The 20,824-nt window shown below is 41.0% G+C and overlaps 3 protein-coding genes across 4 annotated transcripts; all 3 read right to left on the bottom strand.

The window, feature by feature from the left end:
- Positions 1-209: 209 nt before the first annotated feature.
- LOC128363318 (transforming growth factor beta activator LRRC32-like) lies at positions 210-3,086 on the bottom strand. Its single transcript, XM_053324279.1, has 2 exons — positions 2,947-3,086; positions 210-2,811 (listed from the first exon to the last, which is right to left on the bottom strand). Exons 1-2 carry the CDS (start codon positions 3,067-3,069, stop codon positions 925-927), a joined length of 2,010 nt encoding a protein of 669 aa, XP_053180254.1. The 5' UTR covers positions 3,070-3,086; the 3' UTR covers positions 210-924.
- Positions 3,087-3,222: 136 nt separating this feature from the next.
- LOC128363319 (tumor necrosis factor ligand superfamily member 13B-like) lies at positions 3,223-5,936 on the bottom strand. The gene is made up of 6 exons (XM_053324280.1): positions 5,711-5,936; positions 5,499-5,586; positions 5,317-5,373; positions 5,121-5,233; positions 4,887-5,031; positions 3,223-3,923 (listed from the first exon to the last, which is right to left on the bottom strand). The coding sequence occupies exons 1-6, from the start codon at positions 5,894-5,896 to the stop codon at positions 3,808-3,810; spliced, it is 705 nt and encodes a 234-aa protein (XP_053180255.1). The 5' UTR covers positions 5,897-5,936; the 3' UTR covers positions 3,223-3,807.
- Positions 5,937-6,276: 340 nt separating this feature from the next.
- Positions 6,277-18,613, bottom strand: eda (ectodysplasin A). Of its 2 annotated transcripts, none has more exons than XM_053323979.1 (8): positions 18,197-18,613; positions 11,527-11,626; positions 9,540-9,578; positions 9,035-9,205; positions 8,651-8,685; positions 8,456-8,507; positions 7,753-7,883; positions 6,277-7,457 (listed from the first exon to the last, which is right to left on the bottom strand). In XM_053323979.1, exons 1-8 carry the CDS (start codon positions 18,536-18,538, stop codon positions 7,197-7,199), a joined length of 1,131 nt encoding a protein of 376 aa, XP_053179954.1. In that variant the 5' UTR covers positions 18,539-18,613; the 3' UTR covers positions 6,277-7,196. The 2 variants fall into 2 exon arrangements, with proteins under 2 accessions (XP_053179954.1, XP_053179955.1); XM_053323980.1 differs by having other exon boundaries at positions 7,759-7,883.
- Between the last annotated feature and the right edge of the window lie 2,211 nt (positions 18,614-20,824).

Here is a 20,824-nt window from a genome sequence, read left to right as displayed (position 1 = left end):
AAACTCAGACAGATTATTGAGTGAGAATGTATCTTACACTGACTGATAAAAGCTCTTCCAACCAATATTTTATGACTTTGTGGAGTTCAAGTTGTCCAACTATAAACAGAAATCAACAAAAACAGAAATCCATACACACTCAAACCTCTGTGATTTATTTATAGATAGAGAGACTGGTATTTTTATTCTAAACTAAAGGCTTTTAACAGGAAAAACATATTGTTATTACTAGGTACAGAATGTTTATTATGTACAGCATGACTGTTGCCAGATTTACAACATTTGATGACAGTCTTCCAGGATCAGAACTAGATAAGTTATGCATTATAAAACATAAACAAATGGAGATAATGATATTTATAATAATGGATCAAACATATATCTATATACACTGTAAGATAAGCTATGTTCATAAAGGAACTGTTACAATGTCCGTACTTGGCGTTGGGTTGAATTGTTCAGGAGCTTAGTCCTCATTCTGGGAATGTTGTGCAAGGCTTCACAGACGTCATACAAATTTGAGCCAAGGTTAAAGTTTTAGTTGCAAACAAACATTTCACAATGAAGGATGGGCAAAAACAGCGATTTGGCACGCACTGTGACCAAACGGCTTGGGAGTCGATAAAGCCAATTTTAATCACAATATTTCAGCTGCACAGGTCACACAGCGTGATGCATGTCTCACAAACAGAGTAATGTGCAATGAAATGGAGTCTTCTTTATACTTCTTCACTGAAATTGTAAAAGGGGTACAGCCTAAGCTGTTGTTTATAGTGAAACTAGTCATGCACAATGACACTCACAGGAAATATGCTTCAGTAACTGCAGTCTGTTCTCCAGTTTCTCATTTGGTTTGCATACAGTATACACATGTAACCCATATGAAACAATATACACAATAAACCAACAAAAACAGATGTTATATCACACTATTAATGATCTTCGATTGCAACACATTCTTCTGGTGAATATGATGAACACTATCAATATTACAGTTATAAATAAAATAAATGTAATTATTTGCCCAAAGTGAATTTCCTGCGTTTTTGTATGAAAGCAATGTATTTCTGCAGAACTGTTCAAATACTCTGTGATCAAAATGTTACTACCACTTGTGAAGCATTCAGCTTGGCCGACATCAGGCAGGTTGATATTTGATTCATTTAGGAGCATCAGCCATTTACTGTCACAGCAATTAAAATAATTCCCACTAATGTGCATCATATTTAGGTGTACAGATAAAGCAAGAATCAAAGAGTGGTTTAAAGACACAAAGGCATTATTTCTTATATCGATTTCTCTCAAGGGAGAGCAACTCAAACTGCTGGGCATGATGTTTAGGTCATTGTTTGATACATTCAGCTTGGTTAACACTGGCATACAAGGTAAAGACAGATCAGAGCTGGTCATGTTGAGTTCACTGAGAGTCAAAGACTGAAGACTTCCCTGCACATCCTCTAGTGCATCCACATGCATTACCATATGTACATTTCTTGCAAGATTGAGGGAAATCAAAGAGGTTTTCTGAAATGAGTTTGCGTGAAGCATCTTTATGTTGTTTTCTTTAAGATTTAGGTGTTTAAGAGTCCTTAATTGCCCAAAGATGACACAGGATGTGTTGTAATTTATTTGTGCTGTTGACTGAGAGCTTGGCAAATGGTCCATGGGAGAACAAGGCTGCACAGAATTGTCTTGAAGATTTAATGTCTCTAAATGTGTCAGTGTCTTGAGGAAGAGAGGGGAAATAGATACAATTCCATTGCTTTGCAGGTCAAGGTACTTTAAAGAAGAAAAGAAAAGCTGACGATTGTGTCCTGATTCACTATCATTTCTAACATTCCAGATGATGTTCTGAACACAGTTATGGCTGAAATTCAGCGTTTCCAAAGATGAGAGAAGGCTCAATGTCTCCAGTGGGAAAGATCTGAAGTGGTTATAGCTCAAGTCAATATGAACCAGAGGCATCAGCCTCCAGTTTGCGTGAAGGTCATTTTTCTTAACGTTAGTGTCACCATGACTTACAATCTCATTATAAAGAGAATTGGCTTCTGACACCATTGTTGCCTCTGAATTCAGGGCACCAACCATGTTATTTTGTAAATGAAGATACTTCAAACGGTTAATCTTTGGAACAATTGGGAAATAAAGTAATTTGTTATAACTTAGATCAAGAATTTCAAGTCTGTACGATTGGTGATCCTCCTGATGTGTAAGAAAGAACTGTACTGAATTTCTACTGAGATTCAGATATTTAACTTGATGTAATTTAAAATCACAGATATGGGCGAGATTATTTTGGGCCAAGTTTAGCGTCTCTAATTTGGTCAATGGTTCGAATGTGCCCTCGTCAATAACTGTTATCAGATTGTCGTCAATATTAATGACCCTCAAACTTTTACTCTCTTTGAACAAGTTGTATGTAAGTCTCGTTAAAGCATTACCAGTCATCTTCAGTTGATCAAGAGACCATTTGTTTCGGAGGTATAGCTCCACCGCAGTATCACTCAGACTGTTCATTGACATATCCAAACTCTTCAGTCTACTGATGGATTGGAGGGCTTTGCTGTTACTGCCAAGGTTGTTGTTCAGCGTATTTCTGGACAAATTCAACTCTTCAAGTCGAGCCAGGTTTTCAAAAGCCCCTTCGGAGATGAAATCCAGCTGGTTGCAGCTCAGGTCCAGCTGCTCCAAGTATGGCAGACCAAGTGTGTGCAACTGTCTGATGAAGTTATTGGACAGGTCTAGTTTTCTAAGCCTTACATCCAAATCCAGAGGGACAGAAGAGAGGTTGTGGTTGTTCCAGGACTGCTCCTTGAAATGAAAGGAACATTAATCATAATCAAGGAGTAAACCATCGTCAAAACCAAGTCAAACAACCTGCATAAAGATCTCAAACTTAGTAAAGGTTTAACAAAGCTGAATACATTACAATGATTTTACACATACCTTTGGGTCACCATTTGTTAGTCCAGTGGCATAAACCTCATGGCTAAGTGACCAGAGCAGTAGAAGATTAGAGAACATGTGTCTGACCATTTTCCCTGTGTTGCCTATGTTAAACTGTACCATCACTGTTGTCAGAGCTCACATACACACCCTCTTATATCCACACTTCACAAAAAAAAAGAGGGGGAGAAAACAGCTGTGGACACCAGATAGGCATTGTGGATTCTATATTTAGACAATCAAGACTTGACAAATGATATATCACTTACTATTAAGCTTTGGGAATTCTAACTGGGTTCAAAACTGTCATTCAGATAAAGATTGTCACATTTTTCTTTTAACATGATATTACAACATTTACAGTGTTGAGGAGTTTCGTGCCAAATACAAAACACCTCCCTTTGAGTGATATAAATTTATACCATTGTTTGTTCCTGACATAGTCTTCGGAAAACGGAAACCATCCTAAAATAGACGAGGAACAAATAAACAGACAGACAGTGCGGAGATGGTGCTAGAGGGAAGTCCCCAGCAAGGTATAAAGAGATGTGCTAAAATAGGCTGATGAAAGGAGGTGGGAGCACACATAAACAATGTCATGGGATAGCAGCGCAGGTGGACTAACTGTGAAAGAGACACTTAAATGCTTTAAAGGATTTCAAAAGTAAAAAACTAATGGGATGTTGATTTAAAAAAAAAGTTCATTATGTCCTTTTCTGACCTCCTGGGAGGCTGTGATGTTCAGTTTTCCCTCTGCTGTCACTCCGTCTTTTATCAACATCCTCTCACACAGCTCAGTGTCAGCTCTCTATATCCTGTGACAACAAGCTGTGCCGTTATCGTCTTTATTCTGTCCTTGTTTCAGTTCAGCTGTATGACACCAAAAAATGTTGACTCTGCGTCCATGGAGATCAGGGCTTGGGGCCGGTACGGTATCACCAGTTCTAGCTCATCATTCTGACGCAGCTGCACTATGCCTATAACAGAGGACACATACGTTTACAGTTTAAAAAGAAGGCATCAGAGGAGTGACGCAAGACGGGTGACAAATTAGACAAATTGGATAAAATAAGATGTAATGTGTCTCAGTGAGGCCACCACCAAGAGCTGCAATGCTTTTTTTAATGCTCTATTGAATTGAACACAAAATATATTCCCTCATTTGGTGGCTTGATAATGGTGCGCTGTATGACAAATTGCTACCAAATCTCTAAAGTGTTATTCTGGGTTAAGATCTAGTGGCTGAGAAGGCCAAACATCATTTTCATATTCATCAACTCCCATTTGCTGTTGTTTCTTTGCTCATTATTCAGGTTTTTACTTGGATTTGGCACAGATCTTTACATCATTATTGACAGACAGCTGCCATTTGAACCTACGGAAGGCAAAGCAAGGCAACTGAAGTTAAAGGAGTAGTTCATGATTTTGTTTTGCTTTCATGCTGAGAGTTAGATGAAAAGAGTTAAGTTAGAAGTTAGATCATACTCTCATATCTGTACAGTATATATGAAACTACAGTTAGCTTAGGTTAGCACAAAGACTGGAAACAGGGAAACGGCTAGTCTGGTCCGAAAGTAGGAAAATTTTTATAATTAGCACAAAAGTCCAAGTGTAAAAACAACATACACGATATGTGACAGAATAATTTTGATCTGTGAGCAACCTCAGGGTAAAGACAAGACTCCAGGAAGATAGTCTGGAACATAGCCAGCTGTACAACCACAACATGCCATTTTTATACAGTGCTTTTTTGTTGATGTTTTTTTTGTATGAATTAAACAAATAAGAAATGTAAAAAGTGCAGGTGGATTTTCCCCCAGTTTCTAATCGGCTGGCTGTTAGCATAGCTTCACATTTACCATAAACTCAAAGTATTCTAAAAATGTCAAACTATTCCTTTACGTGGCCTCACTGCAGGCCAGCAGTAGTGCCTTACTGACCTGAGGTGTAGCATGTATTGGCAGCATTTGCATCGGATATCTCTTGCAGACAGCGCAAAAGCTCTGTTGAACCTGTCCCTGATGTCGTGGAACCCCAACTTCGAATTACATGTCCCATAACTGTGCTTGGGCTCTCGAACAAAACCTGTGAATTACACAGAACATTAGCAGAATAGTTGGAACAAATCAATTGGGTATTAACTTAGTTATGCTTGAGTTACAGTGACACAATACTTGTCCAAACACCAAGTAATAACCATCTTCTTGGACAACAATTCTGTTTTCATTAGCTGAAATTGCATTTCCTTGCTGCGCAGAAACAGTCCAAGGGATCTCTATTATATTTCCTATGAGAGAAGGCAAGATACATTTATTCAAAATAATGGCAGCCGGTGCAATGTTAAAGCCAAAGATTTGAATTTAGTTTTACCTCTTATGCTCGGCTGTTTGTTAGTATTAGCTGTTAACTGCAGAAACGATGTTGGAGCTGGCAAGAGGAGGAAACAAACATAATACTTTAATTGTATTAACTTTGCATATACAGTTTATGGTCTCACTACCAGATTAGACCGTAACTAATGAAAACATTTTCAGTTTTCAGCTCCAACCCACCTCTGCAGCTGCCCTGTTCCCGTTTTACTCTCCTAGAAGATATCTTCAGAGAACTCTGAGATATTTGGATAGTACTTGGTTTTATGTCCTGAGAGAAAACAAAGCATTAAGAGAAAATGTATTATTGTAGTGCTATCTGAATGAAACTAATGGCATAAATCTCAGTAGTACAATGTCCAAGATGACTCCATCCTGCATAATCAGTGACATACCTCCCTTGTTTTAGACATCTTGGCCAGTTTCCCATTGACTCCCTCAGAACGTGGCTGATTTAATTGTAGAATTATATCCCCTTGGACTTTGCGAAAATCATTTTCTAAAACACTGGCTCTGTGCACCAGGAAAAGACTAAGACAAAACATAAATGCCGTTAGTGATAATAAAGCATTGTAAAGCATACTGAGACTTGCAGACTCATGTCCTCATGTTACTCAAATGGGCGAGGTCACACATCAGTTAACCCCGGAAACCTAAATGTTTCAAAATTTGCCTCTAAATGAGGAACTATCTCCTCTCTCCTCAAGATGGAACTCATTTAGATAGTATGAAGGTTACAGCCAAATTTTCAGTGTATTGTGAAACTTCCTGCAAAAGTAAAAAAGCCACATTTTAATAAAGACAGAGGCCTCACTCAAAGAACATCATTTGTTCTTGTCAGTACTTGTGCCAGCGGAGTCCTATATGAAAGAGCAGTTTTAACCTTTATAAATCAATACCACCAGCTACACAAACACAAAAGACAGACAAATGCGTTTAGACAGAAAATGAAACATTTTAATCCATCAATCAACTCCATTTACAAAAGTATATCCCATTTTATATACAATATGTACAGAGACATATAAACAACTCATTTTTCCACATGGACTCATTCATACGTTAACTAAACAATAGCACTGTAACAAAACATATCACTGATATTCTGCAGGGATGCTGTAGTGCAAATGTGCGCAAAATATATAGTGCTGTTGCTCTGTGAATACCTTATAACTCCAGTTTTTAATGGATTTTATCAATGTTGCATAGATACCTTTATACTTGCATTGAACCTTTATATGATACTTTAATCATTCCTTATAAGCCAGGGGCATATGGAGCGTTAAACCCCTTCTTGTTAAACCATAACTGTTAATATAATTAAATTAATTAAAAATTCCAAGTCTAAAAACTGAAAATAAAACATTTGGAATAGCTGGTGTGTTTGGAGATACAAGATTATCATTCAACAGCACTTAAACATATGTAAATATAAAGTATCTGTCAGCGCAGTGTCCTTCCTTGTTATAAAGAGAGATGCTGTCTGTGTTGACACAAAATGGTGACTATAAATAGAAACATTTGTTTGATGAGTAAAAGGACATTTGGCTCATCAAGGTTAGTCTCTCTGCACAGAATCAATGGCAGCGGAAGCAGAACAGTCCATATTGTCTTTTTCTTTCTCTTTTAATACAGAGCTGTGAAAGTGAACAAAAGTCACCCAGGGGCTTCCTCAACTTTATTAACCTGGAGGATTGAAGTATCCTCTTGATGGGGTCTCATGGGGCAAGGCTTGGGCTTGTCGCTTCTAAAACACAAATCTAACCAATTTATCAATCCTGCATCAGGCTGGATAAAAAAAAAAAACAGTGTTACTCTGGGCTGATTTGACCGTCGTGAGCAACGTTTCATTTCTGCAGAGGGCTGGTGATTGTGTAGTTATCAGTTCTGTCCAGCAGATGGAGCCTCTCCAAGTCTGACACTTCCAAGGAAAGTGGTGTGGTTGGTCATACTGATGAGTGTGTCCTCATAGACTATGCGTATGGAGATCCTCTGGCCGGCTCGCAGCAGGCTCACCCCAGCCGTGTAGCAGGTGTTGAACTTGCGCTGGCCCGTCTCGATGCTGCAGGTGCAGCGGAGGAACGGGTTGGAGTCCACCATCACCTCATAGCTGGCAATGTCGGTGAAGTTGAGGTAGTACACCTGGTGGAGAGGGGAGACATAATTCACAGAAGACTGAGAGGGGTAGTCAACACAAATCTGCATGATATTAGAGAGCTCATTCAAAGCTAAAACAGCTGGAATATTAGTGTAGCCAACAAGCGTTTGACTTATAGATTCACATTTAGCCACACAGAGCAGGAAAATAAATATGTCATATAATATAACTCAAGCATTCATGGATAAGCAAGGCTTTTAAGCTTAACTACAGAGCAACTGCCAGTTCTTCTGACTCTCAACTGTAAATTTTAAGAGTTACGTCAAGGACCGTACTCACTTCTACCTGACTATATATGAAGTAGACACCATCCAGCAGCACCTCTAGCTCTCCAGAGCGAGAGTGCATTTTAAACACACGGTGATGGATGGACACCATCTTCCAGTTCCTAAGGATGCCTTCAGACAGATCTAAACATGTCACAACAAACAAAAGAAGAGGTAAACAGTCAACATAAACAGCTTTGGCTATGTTTAAACAGAGTTCAGCACTCACAGAAATAAACCTGCTAATGATGCTTACACTCTGTTCAGACTGACAAAGTGATGCAGCATGACCTCAATGCTCCTGACCTTAGTTAACACATGTCTGACTTATAACATGAGCCTATAACTGTATACTAATCTTGTTATAGCTATAGGTTTATTTTAGGGGTTTTAAATAATCTTAGAGTAAATATTGGTGGCAATATTTCGCCATCTTAACCAAAATGTAGGTGGCTGCATTTACTTTTCCATTAGATTGACAAGAATAAAGTCAATAATATCTTTAAAAAATTACAAACACTTCAACTGAAAGTCAACAATTTCCTAGCATGTATATTTCTCCTGGTGTAATTCTGTGGTTTAGCAGGTATACAGTTGCAGCTCTTTGACAGACAGCACTGACAAGGATTGAGCATGTTCATTATCTTGTGTCAAAACAGTGGCTTTGCACATGAAAGTGGTGAAACTATAAGTGAATGCAGACAGAAAGGACCCACCTTCTCTCACTTGGATGGTTGTTTCTTGCCCTTGCAAATGGACCACTGCGGGCTGAAAAAAAAGAAAAAAAAGAAAAGACGTTCTTGGTGACTAATCTGGATACACAGTAACATTGGGGAGAACAGTTGTTTCATCACCGAGTTTTGTGTGGGATAAAATTTATCTCTAATGTTTTAATGGGTGACATAGTCTACCTGGAATTCCTTTGTTTTTGTCTTGTCGGGAACTCCTGCAACAAAAAAGAGACATGATAAAATTCTGGACTTCGACACTGCTGAGGAACAAAGTAGGGATGATGATTAAAACAAAACAAACAATGGCATAGCTTACAGATAGATCACTGCTATCCCACACAATGTTTGACATCCTGCATCAGAAACTGTCCCTGTAAAGGCAATGAGTTCATTCATTTTGACAACTTGAGCCCCCTTCTAGTGTGGGAACATGTCTGCATGCAGGCAAACACTGTAATCTAAGAACAAATCTCTCAACTCGTGGGTGTTTTCAACTTCCCTGGCTTAAGTCTTTTGGCTATATCTCAGCGTGTTAACGTGTCGGGTCTATTTTAAGCTTTATACCTGCTGGACCCTGAGCGCCTGGAGGTCCCTGTGGCCCGGGAGGTCCAGGGGGTCCTGCAGGCCCCACAGCATTGCTTCCTGGAATACCAGGGATTCCAGGGATGCCCGGTGGCCCCTGTGGACCTGCGGGACCAGGGGGACCAGGGGGCCCCGGTATTGGCCTTTTCTTTCCTGAGAAAAGAGAAAGTGGAATGGTTGGCAAATTAAAAAACAAACAAACACCTAAGCAGGTTAATCTTATGACAGTCAAATTAACTTTATTTTTTATTAGCCAAAATAACATCAATTTGTTTCAAAATGGACCTTATAATCTGTACAGACTGTGAATCCTGATTTAAATCCTCTAGGTTAATACATTTCCAAGAGAATTCTTCACTGGATTTCACTTTTAGCTAACACGGTTATCGGATTTTGAACGACATCTCGATCATACTTCCAGAAAGTCGGCAGCAGGTAGCAGTCAATGACCAAGATCTCTGAAATTTAGACTGAATTTTTTTATTACCTTTTCTCTTCTCTTTCCTCTTTTCCTTTCCAGTCGATTCTGAAAGGAATGAAAGCAATGTGATTAAGCTTTAAAATGGTCCCCTGAACAATTATCATCTCAGATAACATCTCGGATATCCAGATCACTGCGTGTAGGTATCCTAAATAGGCTAAAATAACAGATTCAGATGTTCTGCACTGAGCAATGCAGTGGAGGTATGTCAGTCTGCGGTATCTTCTAGTGTAGTAATTTGTAAGTGTGGTTTCACCTCCTCTGTATGAACAAGTGCCTTAAGCATTCACAGGCAGTGGAACTGGAGAAGATCATTAGAGAGATACTTTATCCTGCCAAAATCCTTTTCTTTGAATTAAGCCCAGATGGAGAATGCAGATGAAAGTGTGTACGTGTGTGTGTGTGTGTGTGTGTATGTGTGTGTGTGTGTGTGTGTGTGTGTACACGTGTTTGTGTGTGTGTCTCCCCTTTAAACCAATGTGTATGTGTGCGTGTGCATGGACGTTGGTAGGGCATCTATGTCCGTGCTTGTGTGTGTGTGTGTGTGTGCTCAGTGTACAGCTGAAGAATCCTTTTCAAAAAGCCGTCTCGCTGCTCTTGTGTTTACCATGTCATTACAACTACAAAGGCCATTTAACCTTAAAACCTCACAGTTTGAGTCCCCCTCAAACATATGGCCAATGTTTCTCCTCTGGCTAAATGACTGGATGCATCCGCATAGATTTCTCTTAACGAGCAGCCCTATCTGGAATCTGGTGCCCGTTAGGAGTGCCGAGAACGCACACATACGCACACACGTGCAAACACGGGACACACACATGCACACACACAAAAAAACACACATCTAAGGCTGAGATTACAAAAGCCTTTGTCTGTGCGCTGAGAGCAGAGGAGAGACCTGGGAATGATTAGTGTTTAGAGGCTCGGGACTTTACTGATTTATGTAGAAAGTCTCAAAGGTGAGTTTTTTCTTCTAATTTAAACACAATCACTAAACTTCCCCCCCAAGTATTCAGTGTCACGCCACAGACATTGGAATGCCTTGTGATCATGCTGCACTTGTTGCACTCAGACATGAAACTTCAAAGGCTGCGCTCTTTTATTTGAATAGCTCACATTCTAAACAAAAACTACAAAAGCTAATTCAGGCGTATTGGCCATATGGTTTGCTGTTGAGCTATTGATTACGATAAATCAATTGGGTGGAATTAATGAAAGCCATTCAAGTCTCAGGCGACAGCCTCCTTCAAATATGGCCACCTGGTTCACTAAAACATCTGCATGTTCTACGAAATGACTCGTTTTATGTCTTATTTTCCGATGGTTCGGGCCTGACCGATAACACAGTTGGATTCTTGACTCTATATCTGCTTACTTGACAGCTACAAAAGGATATTTCGGGGACCTGGTATTATTTCGAGACGGGGGAAATCAACACGGGCTTCGCTGTCTGTTTCAAATTGGTGAAACCCTCAAAAACTCCCTGTTGTCCTTGTTTGCTATCCAAGTAATAATCAATCCCATTCCGTTTAATCTCTTGCTCTATAAACTCGGCAACGTTATGCGGTGGAGCTGCTTTGTTAAGTAAGCACAAAGCAGTAAAAAATCAATTCCACAAAAAGTGAGAAACCATTAACAAACTGTTTTCAAAATTTAAGAGCGTTAAGCCCACCATAAGCCTGTTATTTACACTGTACCGAATCCCCTCCAAACAAACATAGGGTGAGAGAAACCGTTGCTCAACAGTTGACCAGGCTGTTGCCAATTACATATCCCAAAAAAACAAAAACACACACTGACGCAGGTGCACCAGAGAGAGATGAACATACTTGTCTGTGCTTTTTTGAATTACTAAAAAGTACTGAATTTGGAGTTTGAGCCTATAAAAAAAATATGAAAAGCAAGAACTTGAAAAACTTTGAAACTCAGCACACAACTTGTCTGTCTGTCTCAAGTGTGAGGAGAAAAGACTGGAAAGTAGTAAAAGGCGTACCTGTTTCTGGCTGCTTGCCGGGACTCCTTTTCGATCGCTGAGTTATGCCCCTGCTGTCCTCTGTGGCAAGGAAGTTGCTATTTCTATGCAGTAACCTCTCCTGGTGAAACACAAAAGAACATTTAATGAGTGTGGAAAATTCACAAAATGTAAGAGGGTCAGACAGACTCTGCTGTGAGCATGAATACCTACAAGACCACCCAATATTGATTCTTTTTGAAGGTGAAACCCATGTTACAAGTGCTCTTTCTATTTGTGGGGTATAATGTTTGCATAGAGACAACTTTGGGGCATTTGAAAAGATGTGAGATGTCAGCCAGCCACATTCATTTGTGGCCAACTCATTGTCTGTCCCATTGGGGCTGTAACCTATCCTGTAACCCAAGTCACTTTTGTCTGTGTTTCTGCCGTTTGAGACAGTCACCTGGACACTGCTGTTCTAAAATTCACCTTTTTATACAAAAGGAGGGCATGAATTGTGGTTAATCTGAGAGCAATACCCATTCATATGGCACCTGGTCCCAGCCCTATTCAAGGGTAGCGTGAATAAGGTTAAAAACAAAAAAAAAATTGTAGTCAAAGAAAGGATCTGATGTAGCTGGTCTGAGCTCATCTCTAAGAAAACAGGAAAAGCTATGCTACAGTGGTGGGGTGTTCCCATGGGCCAATGTGTGGTGGGACAAACCGCACGCCTGTGTTCTTATGTGACTGGTTCTGGTCGACCTACATTCACATGAACTCTGTGGGACGTGCTGACCTGACTGTAACACACTCGGATGTGACCGGCTCTGACAGCAAAACTTTTCGTGCTAAGCGCTCGCAGTTCCTGTTGAAACGTGGACTGCTCAAAGTCACAAACTGTTAGAACAGCCAGTTTGTGATCACATCTTTGGAGGGTTCCCAATAGGCGCAAAAAAGACAAAGAAACCCAGCAAATGGAAACACAACAAGACCACCCATAGCCTTCTTTTCGTCGAGCCTCGCAATATACGAGATCACTTTCGGTCACACTTTGGAGTGTCAGCATAAATAATGGTGAGAGTGCGAGGCTTAAAGGCTCTCAATGGCTGAGGACAAACGACCAGACGACTTGTATTGTGCTGGACATCTGCTTGGAGTTTGTGTAACAGACTTCCCCCGAGCAGTGACACGTGCTGCACCTTAGCATGGATCAAAAGATAGTAAATAATAATGTATCGTTTAGTCTTATGGCTGCGAATCAATCAGACAAGCTCACTGACAGACACTTTGACCTCTCTTTTCCACAGGGGGGTCTACCCCAGTTGGGCACAAGATGACATATTCCATGTTTCCATCTGTGATGCTCCAGTTAACATAGTTGTTAAACCCCCGATGGCGAGAAATCTCCTTCTCCTCAAAGCTGCGTGAACTCCTAGTGCCTCTTTGTGTGGTTTAGAGCAGAGCCACTGAAAGACCATAAGAAGACAGATGAGAAAAGTTATGTTTTGAGTTTTTTTCTTTACCTCGTCTCAGATGTGGGAACACCCTCCTCCCCCCCCCATGCGGTGAGGGATGAGCTGTATCATGTCAAACACCCCCCGCCGGCTGTGTTGGGCAAGCTCAAAGTAGTTAAAGTTCTACATCCCTGACCGGCTGCCAACCATGTCTGACCTTATAAGCACGGGAATTCCAGCCTGATGGAGGAGTATGTGTTGGAATGGTTTTATCGACACACAGACCTCCAGATGTTACCGCGAGCGCAGCGACGTTTGCTGTTCATTTGGTGCACAGGTGGCTCCACATCTCCTCTCCAGCTGTTGGCATATAGGGGGCTTTTACCTCTCAAAGGATTCTGGATGTATAGTCAAGCATATGGCATTACACTTTCGTCTGTTCTGACAGCCAAACATGATTCAACAGCCAGTTTCTGGAGCGAGATTAAGCCCCATCAGAACGACAAAAAACAAACAAGCAATCTGCAGGGCTACTACCAAACTGGTGCGTCTGGTGTTTTAGATGAAGGCAACAAAGTGATTAAAAAAAAAGAAAAAAAAGAAAAAAGTTACTCTATTATATGACTACGAGAAATGGTTTTGCATCCTTGTTTGCATCATTTCACTTCATTACAACATTTATAGCCTTCATACCCTTCAAAGGCGCGCAGAGTTACAGTAAATCAGGATGACAGCGTGTTGGTATGTATGCCAAGTGCCAACTATTGAGTAAACCATTCTTTTTCAGCACAAGGGAAAAAATGCTATTAATTAGAGGGCTTTCAAATCTTCAAAGCGTGGGGGGTGCTGTTGCGCGCAGAGGACGCGATTCCCTGTTGCTCTGTGAGGATATGACTAAAATTCAGTCACCCTGGGGATGTGTAATTTTGTGATCACAAGATTCTTTCTGCCCTATTAACACTTAGTATAACAAACGGCTTGTATTTGCACCAATTTCTACACTTATACTACTGACATTTCCTGACAATCTTAATATTTGAAATTTATTGTGTGTGTGTGTGTGTGTGTGTGGGGGCGGGGGGGAGGTTCCAAGCTGACACGTTCTCCAAAAATGTAGCAATTCTGGTTTTACTGACCCCTCTAAATCTCAGACAAGCAGTGAAAATAAGTCCCTAAACTGCATTTGAGAGTGTGAGGTTACAAAGTTGAAGAGGTGAAACTGAGGGCTGGTGGTGGAGGGTAACAGATGCACACTGGGAGCGAGTGGATGCCCGTCACTGCTGTACTAACTTTAATGGCATGTTGAGCAGCTTCATAATACTCGTGTGATTCACACTCCCGGATAGAACAATGACAGCGTGTTTTCTTCTTAAATGTCAGAAAAAGGAGTGGTCATACCTCAGCCAATATCTTCAACAGGCCATGTGTTTTGAACCATAACTGGGGTAATTTAATAACAGCATCCATAGATTGTCATCTATAAAAGCTGTGGAGCTTCAACCTGAGGGAAATGTTGCCTGTCAGCAGCCAGTCACACTTCAGATTGTTGCAACACTGCTGGCAAAGTGATTTCAAGCTGAAAGCCGTGAATGCCTTGAGAATTTATTATTTTGCTAGATGTTTGCAACTCTGGACTTAATCTTTACTGGGCGTCTACGCCATCTGTCTGTCAAGGCAATTCAGTTTTCTATGGAAAAGTTTGCAGCCTCATATCTCTGATGTTTCTACCTCCTCTGCCTTGCGCTTTTACGACACTCGTGTCCATATTGATTAATCCCAATATGGAGGCTCGCTGTATCTGTACATATGATACTGCTGTTTTAGCTAATCATGCACTGGTCACAATTAAAATAAATGTGGGTGACAGCCCACCCTGGCGCCCCAGAGCATGCATGCTGCTGAGGACTTTGTGTCCCATCAAACTGACTTTTTTAATAGCCGTTAACTAGACTCCAGATGTTTCAGCATCTGTTCTTTGTGAGACTTTGAAGGCATACATCAGAGGAGAAAATTATTTCATATAATGGTTATAAGAAAAATGTTAGGCTGAAGAATAAAACGCTATCTGAGATAACACTATTAAATATTCTGCAGAGTGACTTTTATTATGCTTACTTGCTGAGGTCATGTGATTCAAAATGTCAGACTGACTGAAAGTGACACTTGTTCTTATTCACTATTGCCCTGCATCACAGTTTAACCTCAGACTAGAGAGCAACACACACCTGGGAGGGTTTTTTTTTTTTTACTGTTGGGAACTGGTGAGATCTGCTGGACAGCTGGGGTTTACTGCCTTGCTCAAGGGCATACCAACTGTGAGTGTTGAGGGAAAGACTGTTTGGCCAAGATCATAAATGACGAAATCATCTGCTTTCATTAAGAAGCAACTACATGGATCTGAGAAAGTGTGAGATGTTATGTGGGATGGAATTTTTAACCGCATGCCTGAAATAAATGAACTTACCAGAAAAGTTTCTATTTTTTTGCTCCTTTTTTTTTTATTTTTACACTTTCTCGTTAGTGAGGTAAAATCTCTGTCGTAAAATCTCTTTCAAGTGCGATATTCAAAAACATGCTTGTTATTACTTCTGTATTTCCATCAGAGGAAACAGATTACATAAACTTTAATAGGCATACTGACAGATATGGATAGGCTCACATTGTGTGATATTGTCTTACAAATTTGGTTTGATAACGTTTCCTGCTTTGCCTAACATCAACCCCCAACCTGAGTTACAAGCAGTCCCTGGCTTGCTCACAAAGAGATTCTGAAAACTGATTAGAGACTTGTAGTATTACATCTTTTACAGCTTAGATCCTTATCTAGCTGCAATCACATTCTTCAGATCAGGTGTGTATGAATAAATTCTGCCAATTATTCATGGGTTTTTTTTCCTTTCAGTGAAAACCTGTAAAACAAGTGGTGGCTGATGCAGAATAAGACAGAGATGTGATTAAATGTATTAAAATGTGATCAAACTGGATCAAACGCTAAAATCTGATATTGCCGAACTAAAACAAAATGAATGAATGAATTATTAAACTAATACATTTGCAGCCTGCATAAACACAGGACAGGGTTTTCATTTTGAAACTGTGACATTAAAACAGATGCAAACACTTTAGCCTTTTTCCATGAGCACTTGGACAAGTTCAGATATTTACAGCTTGAAGCTGATGTTCATTTTCCATTTTTTTCCAATTAGTGGAACTTTCATCCTCCTTAATATCGTGATCTCAACTGAGCAACAGCCTTCTTTGAATTCTGTTTAACACAACAAGCCGCTGAAGAAGAGAGCGCTCTTCACCGAGGATGATTTACGCTTGACACAGATAAATCTGTTTGAGAACTTCCAAACATCATCTGACACGCACTAAATTCAGTGTGCAAAGCTGTTTTTACATGATGAGAAGCCACACGACTTGTCTTTCTCATAATATAACTCAACCACAATGTGTACTAAGTCCATCTGACCACTGGTTACACATTTCATTTCCACTGACATTGACATACTGCTGCTATATGACGACTAAGCCTGCGTGCTTCATGTCTGATGCATGTCTATGTGCAGTATGTTTGTTCCTGTACCTGATTGTTGGTGCTCTCCTTTGTTTTTTAAGTGCACTTTCATATTCTGTTACACTTGTCTGTATACCTGCACATCACATCAAATTTCACTGATGCCGCTGAGGTGCCTTTGATGAAGACTTGTGTGAAAAATCCAATAAACAATTTTAGGCCTACAAAAGAGATTCTTCAAAGGAAATGTCTCGAAAGCTAACAAGTGCGGCCGCTGCATCCAAATGCCACATCCTCCTGTTTCTCCAACTATGTAAACTGTGGGATGTGTAATCAGAGTTGTTTAATGCAGACATCTGGCAAGGACAGCATCACAGCGCTGTTAAATATTTACAGCTGGGCCACAGTCTTTCACCTCATGAAGCGTCACCATCTGGATTGAATACCAGGCCCATCTCACTCGCCTTTAACCAGGGAAACCACTACTATCTAAAATAAGCTTAGCAAAGGACACACAGAGGACTAAATGAATAGGCTTGGCTTCCCACTTGTGAAAGGAAAATGTTATAGAGCAAACACCAATATCAACAATAGAAACCTGCTGGATCCAGATTATGTTTCCTACAGAGAAATAATAAATGTCTCCATCCTAAATAACTTGGATTCCTGTCAAATTGAGGGTCATTCACAACTAAATGTCCAGCCGGTGCCCCACACAGAGGATCATTTTCTCTGTAAAATGAGGTTGCACAACTGGCGACATATGAGCTAATTGAGCAAGCAATCCAATGTTGAGACCTACACTTGGTCCCTTTGTACTGGTGAAATTAGGGAGTGTGTGGTGGTGGTGGTGGTGGTGGTGGTGGGGTGTGTGTGTGTGTGGGGGGGCTGTTGCCAAAGCCACAGACAACACAATGAACATTCAATCAGGCCGCTGCCAGAAAAGAAAACACATGTGAGACGAGGCTGGCTCCGCTCCAAGTACCAACTGCCCCATCTAAGTCCTGATGAATTTACATCAGCCCTTGGGCTTTGCACCTGCTGGTGATCCAGTTAATTTTCCGTCCACCTGCTCCAGCACATTGACTGACCTGTGTCTGTGAATCCAGCTGGGCACATTGCCTAAAGTTAGGAGCATCAGCATGTGTCTGTTCAGGGAGAGCTCTCTGGAATCAAGACAAATTGGTGAAAATGGGGTTTGATTAGGGAAAGAATAAAGACATCTCTAAAGTAGATGAATTAAGATTTTTTTCTTCTTCTTCTTTTCTACAACAGCTTGTTTTATGAAGGCAAATTAACACCATACCTCCTTCTAACTTCCTTGATTATTCCTCCCTGGATGGTGTTTACCTGAACAGGAGACTTTGGCCAGGTGACAGACTTAAAGCTAATACCTCTGTGCATCTTGGTCCAAGAGGCGGAATCACACGCACGGGAGCGCTAATTCAAAACATATTTGTCTGGAAACTGAGCTGGCAAAACGTCGTGACAGGCTACTGTAAAATAAGTTGCCCAGAAACATGCCATGACAGAGCGCAGACACAAAACCTGACACCGTGATACTGGAACAGGAGGACTGAGCGGAGGTGAATGAACACGAACAGCCTCCGTGTGAGGAATGAAAACAATGCCTCCTCAAAGAAGCTCCCCTTAGTTTGCTGTATTTCACCTTGCCCCCCCTCCTCCCTCCTTTCTTTCTTTCTTTCTTTTTCTTTTCTGGATGTGTTTAAATTACCTCACGACCCTCTCCGCCGCGGCTGCTGCTGCTGCTGCTGCTGCCGGAGTCCAAACGCTGATGGTGGCCGGGTGAGAGTACCGCCGCCGGGTCAGCCAGGTCACTCCCCGCAAGTGTCAACATGGAGTCCCGCTTCTGGTGGATAATTTCCCTTTTGACCTCGGACCGCAGATCCAAATAGCAGACGAGGGTGACAGCGTGCAAAGACAGCGACAGCAGGAATAATCCCAGGAAGACAATACTGCTCCTGCTCCTGCTGCACTTCTTGTTGCACGTGCAGGGAGCTGCCCTGGGCATCACTTTGTCCGGGAAATCCTCAGCAGATGAACCATCGCATGCCATTATCGGACCGAGCGCGAGCCAGATGCTCTTTATCTCGGCATAATCAGCTCGTTTATCTCGCGCGGGCCGCGGCTATTCATTTACGTGGAGACTCATAGGTGAAGCAGCAGCAGGTCGGCTCAAACTTCTTGGAGTATCTGTAGTAACAATAGAGACCCGCCTACCTCCTCTGTGATTGGTCCGGGCCAATTACGAGCCAGACAATCCGGGCCAGAGGTTGAGGGCGCTGCACGCACCAGGTGCAGTAATTGAGCGACACCTAATGGAGGAACCGAGTTGCTGCAAGGCCTCTGAGAGAATAATGATGATGATGATGATGGGGATGTTGTGAGAATATTCCCCCTCTTTGTGTCAGCGTGTTGTTTACAGTGTTGTGTGATTATTACGCTGCACTTTGAGGCAGGAAATACATTTCATGACCTCCTAAGTGATTTATTTTCTGCTATGCGAGTGTGAATAGGGAGGGGTGGTCACTGATGTAATGTATACTGTTTATGCATGCGTTTTAGGCTTTGGACGTGCTATTTTTCATGGGCATACTTTGTTTGGGCACTTTGTTTTGTTATGTGGGTGGCACATGTAGTGGTGGTCCCATGTGAAGAATTGACTCAAAACCCTGGTAAATATTGCACAGTTGTTGTTATTTTAAAAAAGAGCAAATGGTGTAGAGTGGGAAAAGTATTGCAAATTATATTTTTATACAGACTGCACATTATATGATTATATTTAATTGCATCTGGACCCTGTCAGTCTGAGAAGTATGATAACCAGCCTGGAAGAGAGTCAATGTCACAGTGAGGTCAGCACCACTCTGTGTACAACACCATCAAATACTCTAAACACGCGTAACTCAGCGGGACTTGGGGAATAGTTTGACATTTGTGTTACCATAAAAGCCAGCTGAGGACAATGCTTTAACAAGATTGAATGTGGCACTGTGGTTTCTACATTTCTAACATCCAAAGCCAACCTTCGTTGTGTTCCTTTCAGATGTAGACACTTTGATCTCTGAGGCAAGGAACCAGAGGTAGCCTGTGGATCAGTCCGTCCTTGAGCCTTGAGATGATGAAACCCGTTCACTGAGCACGGCTGAAACTTGGGGCTTGATGGATCACCAGCTTAGATTAGTTTTCGGGCAAGTGTCACAAAACATCTGTCTTAATTTCTTTGGGACAAAACCTGACATTTGCGTGTACTTGACCTACGGAAAGGTACACTCCTTCATAATATGGGCTTACACTGACAGACACTGAATAATTCCTGGTTTTCACTTGGTATCCTAGAAGAAAATAATTGAGAAGAATGACTTTTGGAGATCAGAAAAAGGGGTGTTTCATCATTGTGAAATGCTTTCAGCGTGAATTTGATTACTATAAGAAGGTGAGAATGTATTACTATATTTCTTGGGGTTGATTCTGTCCTGACTGCCACTGTATCAGAGTCTATTTCTGTTTCATTCCTCATCTGCAGAAAAAAGTGATTCTAGTCAGCTGCCACTGAAGGGCAGCATTGCCAAGCCATAAATCAATAACACTGCATGCCAGTGTCCTGTTGAACTTGAACTTAAAACATAAAACAGCTTTATTTTGTGGGATGGTTAAATAACATCTTGCTTTTTATATTCTATATGTATAGCTTTATATAGCTTCTCTGTGGACTATTGATCTCAACCATTCTCCCTCTTTTTCTCCTGCAAAGTCATTTCTCCATTGTTAGAGTATAAGATAGTGCAATCGAAGAGAGAAAGGCATTCAAAGTAACCCTCATAGAGCCTGTGAGTAAGGGCTCAGCCTAAGCATGTTTGCCACGCTTTTCATCCGAACAGCAGCCACAATGACTTTGAGAAGCAGATAATTCAGGAGTGGAATATATATGTATATTCCAGTCCTGAATTATATATGTATACACGCACACACACATATGTATGTATACACACACACACACACACACGCCCACACATATACATACATACATATATGTATATATATATGTTCAGGCTATTTTATCTATCAATTTTTTTAAAAATCATTTGGCATTGTTTGGTTCTGTGGAAGAAAGAGGTCAGATGGCCCTGAGAGATAAAGATCAAACTCACACAGTGTCACCGTCTGCTGCCTCATTTTTGACAACAAACATACAACTTTAAAGCCTGTGACAATTAAATGCAACTTTTTGGCATAGAAAAGAGCAGGAATAATTCTTATAACATCCCCCAGGCTTAAATGCAGCATTCATAAATGGTGTGCCACTCTATCCTCTCTGAGCTTATAACAAGATTTAGAGGCT

This window comes from Scomber japonicus, chromosome 8 (assembly GCF_027409825.1).
Source record: "Scomber japonicus isolate fScoJap1 chromosome 8, fScoJap1.pri, whole genome shotgun sequence".
In the NCBI taxonomy this organism is placed as follows: Eukaryota; Metazoa; Chordata; class Actinopteri; order Scombriformes; family Scombridae; genus Scomber; species Scomber japonicus.
This window is presented reverse-complemented; position numbering and strand designations above follow the sequence as displayed.